Below are 6,000 nucleotides of genomic sequence, written 5' to 3'. Positions count from 1 at the left end.
CCCAGAACATCTCACAGTTCTCCCCTATTGCAGATGGATCAAAAGCTTTACTAATATCCAGAAAAGCTATGTCCACCACTTTCCCTTCATCCACTAGGCTGGTGACCTTATTGTAGAAGGACAGGAAGTCAGTGAAACAGGACTTTCCCTTAGTGAACCCCTGTTGAGTGTACCTGATGATTACATTGTCCTTAAATGCCTCTCAGCAGAACTCGGTTGCATCTTCTCCATAATTTTCCAGGTACTGTGGTCAGACTAACAGTTCTGCAGATTCCTGGCTCTTCTCTCACACCCTTTTCTTAAATTGGAATAACGCTGGCTGGCTTGCAGTGAGTAAGGAGCTCTCTGGCCTCCCAAGACCTGCCTGAATTCAGTGGAGGTGAGTGTCGTGAGGGTTGTTCACCGCATGAGCAGTGTTTGTTGGTGAGGAAGATGAGGTGGGGCAGGAAGGGTCTCTGTGTGTCTGTGTTGATGGTGCTGGAGTGCCTGGCAGGCAAGAGGCAGGTTGGGCCACTGCAGGGCTGGGTGGTGGGGGGTGATGGGTCAGGTGGACTCCTGTCTGGCCCCTAAAAGAGGGTGTTGTTATCTGGATGTGCGTAAGTCCATGGGGAAAGGTGGTTTAAACACACTATTCCTGAAGAAGCTTCCTGATTTCCTTGAAGTGGATGCAGAGGAATGTCATGGAGCTGAGCAAAAGGTTAGAGGCCAAGTCTTGTTTCTGGGGAGGACTCAGCACTGCTAATAGAAAAGGCTGGGGGCTATCTGGTTAGAAAGCATCTTGGCACAGAAGGGCCTTGTGACCCTGGTGGAGAACAAACGGACCTGGAGGTGGCAATGAAACCTTGAGGCAAAAGGAGATACCAGTCTCCAGAACAGCACTAGGAAAAGCGTTGGCAGGAGGTTGAAGGAGGTGACCGTTCCTCTGTGCTCAGCACTGGTGACGTCGCATGTGGGGTCCTGTGTGCAGGTCTGAACTCCCCAGAGGAAGAAGGACATGGATGTATTAGTGTAGAAGTGCAAGTTCATGAAGATGCTAAAGGGTCTGGAACATATTCTACCTGAGCAGAGGCTGAGAGAGCTGGGATGTTTTAGCCTGGAGGCAAAGAGCACATGGGGGATGTTATCAGTGTGGAAATTTCAGAGGGGAGGGAATGAAGTGTGTTTGCTGGGAGGGCTGGAGAGTCATTCTGGGGAAGAGAGTTATTCATGTGTGTGCTGGCATGGGAGAGATCTTGTCCAAGATGTGCGCAGGGAAGCGTTCTCATATGGAAGGCTCTGTTTGAGCCAGGGATGGGCTTGTGTCACATCCTGGAAGCCACTGGGCACTGGTGGTGTTGGTGGTGGCATATTTCCTGGGAGAGGTCTTGTTTCCCTCTTGCACCCACCCTGATAGGCTACTGAGTCCTGTTTTTTCTTACCTGAAGTTGGAGGAGTCGTGGAAGAAAAAGACAATAGGCTGCATCTCAAGCTGGGATGAAGGAGAACTTTATTGAGGGAGAAGAGTGAAAAGGCAGGAGTGCCGAGTGGAACAGCACAAGTCTGAGGTGCAAAGAAAGATGTGGGAGAAGAGGAGAAGGACCATTTGCCACATTGGAAGGCAGCCCATGCTGGCCCCTTCCCTGCTTCCGTGCTTGGTGCTGTGAGAGGAGGAGCCATGGACAGCAGGTCTCCGTGCCAGGAAGGGGATAGAGGTGCGTGTCCTCAATGTGTGGCATGGCTTCCAATGTGTGTGGTTGGCATCAGGGATGGTGGCGAGGACCCTTAGCAGATGTATCCACCCCTTCTACCACCGAAGCAGCCCAGGCCTCTGAAGCCACCCAGGCCCCCGAAGCCGTAGCCAAAAGCGCCGGAGTTGATGGCAACTCCCTGGGCACCGAGTTCGTTGCCCACGGCAGCCGATGCGGAGGATCCGACGGCGGTGCTCTGGGGGTGGGAGGTGAGGATGGGTCCTGGCAGGGTGACCAGCACGGCGGGAGGCTGGATGACGACGCGGGAGTCTTGGCACTGCAGGGAACAGGGCTCGTTGCAGCTGTTGGCCAGCGGGGTGGGTCCGCAGGGGCGGCAGACGTCGTAGCAGGCCATGTGTGTGGTGTGGAGAGGCCCTGGAAGGGACGAGAGGCTGTTGAGCAAGCGCAGGGGTGTGGGGGTGCGAGGAGCGGTGTTGCAGGAGGGTGAGGGAGTGGGGAGGCTGGTGTGGGGCTGTGGGGAGCGTGGTGGTGGGGAGGCGTGAGGGCTGCTGAGGCTGGGGGCAGAGCGTGCTGGAAGAGAGGGGCCAGGCGGGGCAGGAGAAGGAGGGGAAGGGGGTTGAGGCTCACCTTGTTGAGCGTGGAGGGAGGAGAAGGTGTCAGGAGAGTGTGTGAGGGAGAGAGGCGCTGGGCCGGCTTTTATGCTGGTCCCCAAGGGGCGGGACAGCCTTTGCGCATGGCGACATTTTGCTGCCGGCAGCTGTTTTATGCCACAGCCTGTCCAGGAATGAGGAGGGTGTGTTTTCCTTCCTGCAATGTTTCAGTTTCTTGTTCTTGTTTTGACGACGTGTCCACTTGGCCTTGGCAGCAACTTTGAAGTCCGTGAATTAGAGGCCATAAGCTTGACGTTGATTGTGCATGTCAGGGTGGACAGAGGACGCGGCCAAAGCGTAGGAGAGGTGGGGTGTCGTCAGTGAGGTCATCTCATGGCATCCATGTGGTTTGCAGGTGCTTTGTGAAGCGGGACCCTTTGACGCAGTCTCCCACAGCATCCTCACAGCTAAGTTGAGGAGGTGTGGTCTAGACAATAGAGTAGTGAGGTGGGTTGCAAACTGGCTTAGGGAGAGAAGCCAGAGAGTGGTAGTCAATGGTGCGGAGTCTAGTTAGAGGCCAGTATCTAGTGGAGTGCCTCAGGGGTCAGTGCTGGGGCCAATATTATTCAATATATTCATTAACGATTTGGACGAGGGAATTGAGTGTACTATCAGCAAGTTTGCTGATGACACCAAGCTGGGAGGAGTGGCTGACACGCCGGAGGGCTGTGCTGCCATCCAGCGGGACCTGGACAGGCTGGAGAGTTGGGCGGGGAATAACCTAATGAAATTTAACAAGGGCAAGTGTAGAGTCCTGCACCTGGGCAGGAACAACCCCAGGTTCCAGTATAGGTTGGGAGATTACATATTAGAGAGCAGTGTAGGGGAAAGGGACCTGGGGGTCCTGGTGGACAACAGGATGACCACGAGCCAGCACTGTGCCCTTGTGGCCAGGAAGGCCAATGGCATCCCTGGGTGTATTAGAAGGGGGGTGGTTAGTAGATCGAGAGAGGTCCTCCTTCCCCTCTACTCCGCCCTGGTGAGACCACATCTGGAATATTGTGTCCAGTTCTGGGCCCCTCAGTTCAAGAAGGACAGGGAACTGCTGGAGAGGGTCCAGCGTAGGGCAACCAAGATGATTAAGGGAGTGGAGCACCTCCCTTATGAAGAAAGGCTGAGGGAGCTGGGTCTCTTTAGTTTGGAGAAGAGGAGACTAAGGGGGGACCTTATTAATGTTTATAAATATACAAAGGGTGAGTGCCATGGGGATGGAGCCAGGCTCTTCTCGGCGGCAAACAATGATAGGACAAGGGGTAATGGGATCAAGCTGGAACACAAGAGGTTCCACTTAAATTTGAGAAGAAACTTCTTCTCAGTAACGGTGACAGAGCACTGGAACAGGCTGCCCAGGGAAATGGTGGAGTCTCCTTCTCTGGACACATTCAAAACCCGCCTGGACATGTTCCTGTGCGACCTCACCTAGGTGTTCCTGCTCCAGCAGGGGGATTGGACTAGATGATCTTTTGAGGTCCCTTCCAATCCCAAACATACTGTGATACTGTGATACTGTGACCCCTTTCCTCACAGACCTTGCAGGCTGGTCTGGGCTTTGGAGCTGATCCAGGCTTGAAAAATTGCCTCTGGATGGAGTTTCATCCCAGCCTTCATTGCTTCCATCTCACTAAGCCTTTCCTTCCACGCTTGTTGTGCTCTGTGGTTGTCTTGGTGTGTGTTTTCCTCATGAACTGGGTGTGCAGGGTTCATGTGTCAAGGTTTTAGCAGGGAAGGAGCTACACAGTTGGAAGCTGTGACGAGGTTCCAGAAGGTTCCTCATGTATAAATAGACAGTGTCTGTGTGTAGCAGACAAGCTGGCAGGGAAGAAGACCAGCCTGGCTGAAGGGAGAGGTTTGGTTGGAACTCAGGATACAAACAAGAGAAAGGTAGGAATTCTGGAAGAAGGTGCAGGGTACTCAGGCGCTTTGCAAGGATGTTGAGAGGTTATGCAGGCAGCACATTAGAATTGCCAAAGCCCATCTAGATGTTGATCTGCCACTTTTGTAAAACACATTAAAAATGTTTCTGTACATACATGACCAGCAACAGAGGGCTAAGGAGAATTTCCCTCATTTATTTGCCGCAGGAAGAAAACACAGAGACAAAAGATGAGGAGAATGCTTAGTGCCCTCATTGCCTCAGTCTTTAATTGCAAAACCTGTTGTTCTCTGAAGGGATTGATGACAAAGACTTGTGATGCAGGTGAGCCAAAAGAGTCTTTATTTAGGCAAGGCGCTTACACATATAGCTAGTCGCTGTTGTACACGCGTTTAACTTTCTGTGTTGATTGGCTTACGATAGATGTTCACACGCTTAAAATTATCATGTGATTGGTTTACTTCATCTTGCAGGCACTCTGGCAATTTGGCTAACACATTGTAAATGTTTTTTCTTATACAAAAACATTCTGGTTCCTCATTCCATTTTGGTCAAGGTCGTTCTAGTAACTCAAGGTGACTGTCTGTAAGACCTTCCACAGTTCTCTGGCTGCTCAGCCCCCTGAGCTGGAAGACAGGGATGAGGAGCAGAATGAAGCACCAGAATCCAAGGGGAAATGGTTGGTGAAATGCTACACCAGTTGGACATGGGACCAGATGGTATCCAGCCAAGGGTATTGAGGGACCTGGTGGACATGCTCACCAAGCCACTTGGCATCATTTCTCAGCAGTCCCGGCTCACCAGGGAAGTCTCAGTTGACTGGAGGATGGCAAATGTGAGGAATTTCTGCATGGGCTGTAAGGAGTATGTGAGAAACTACAGCCCTTTCAGTCTGAGCTTGCTGCCAGGGAAGGTCATGGAGCAGATCATGCTGAGTGTCATCATACCGCACGGACAGGACAACCCAGGAGGTGATCAGGCCCAGTCTGCGTATGGTTATGAAAGGCAGGTCCTGCCTGACTAACCTGATCTCTTCTATGACAAGAAGACCCGCTTGGTGGGTAAGGGAATTGCTGTGAATTTTATCTACCAAGACTTTAGTAACGCCTTTGATACTGTTTCTCCCAGAGAAAGTGGATGTTTCTGGCTTGGACAGCCTTAGTCTTTGATGGCTGAAAAATTTCCTGAATGGCTAGACCCAAAGGTTTATGGGGACTGGAGTAATATCCAGTTGGTGGGGACTCACAAGGGCTGTTCCCCAGGGCTCAATTCATGGGATAGTTGTGTTTAATATCTTTCTTCTTGATCTGGTTGAGGGAATTGAGTGCACCCTCAGTACATGTGCAGATGACATCAAGTTAGGCAGGAGCGTTGACCCACTTGGGACTATGAAGGCTCTACAGATGGCCCTGGATCAGCTGGATCAATGGGCTGAGACCAGTTGCATGAGGTTCAACAAGGCCAAGTGTCAGGTCCTGCACTTGATTCACCACAACCCCATGAAGGCTCCAAGCTTGTGGAAGAGTGGCTGGAAAGCTGCCCGGTGGTCAAGGACCAGGGGGTGTGGGTCGACAGTGGCTGAATATGAGCCAGTGTGTGTGGCCAAGACGGCCACCAGCGTCCGGGCTTGTGTCAGCTCTAGTGTGGCCAGCAGGAGCAGGACAGTGACCATCCCCTATTCTTGGCACTGGCGAGGCCACACCTTGACGCATGGGTGCAGTTTTGGGCCACTGACAAAAAGAAAAATGTCCAGGTGCCTAAGCAATTTCAGAGAAGGGGAATGGAACTT

At 52.1% G+C, this 6,000-nt stretch overlaps 1 protein-coding gene across 1 annotated transcript; it reads right to left on the bottom strand.

The window, feature by feature from the left end:
* Nucleotides 1-1,761: 1,761 nt before the first annotated feature.
* Nucleotides 1,762-2,082, bottom strand: LOC309436803 (feather beta keratin-like; the record flags this gene model as incomplete). Its single annotated transcript, XM_082046308.1, has 1 exon — nucleotides 1,762-2,082. The coding sequence occupies one exon, from the start codon at nucleotides 2,080-2,082 to the stop codon at nucleotides 1,762-1,764; it is 321 nt and encodes a 106-aa protein (XP_081902434.1).
* Between the last annotated feature and the right edge of the window lie 3,918 nt (nucleotides 2,083-6,000).

This window comes from Streptopelia decaocto (genome assembly GCF_964273445.1).
Source record: "Streptopelia decaocto genome assembly, chromosome: 2".
In the NCBI taxonomy this organism is placed as follows: domain Eukaryota; kingdom Metazoa; phylum Chordata; class Aves; order Columbiformes; family Columbidae; genus Streptopelia; species Streptopelia decaocto.
This window is presented reverse-complemented; position numbering and strand designations above follow the sequence as displayed.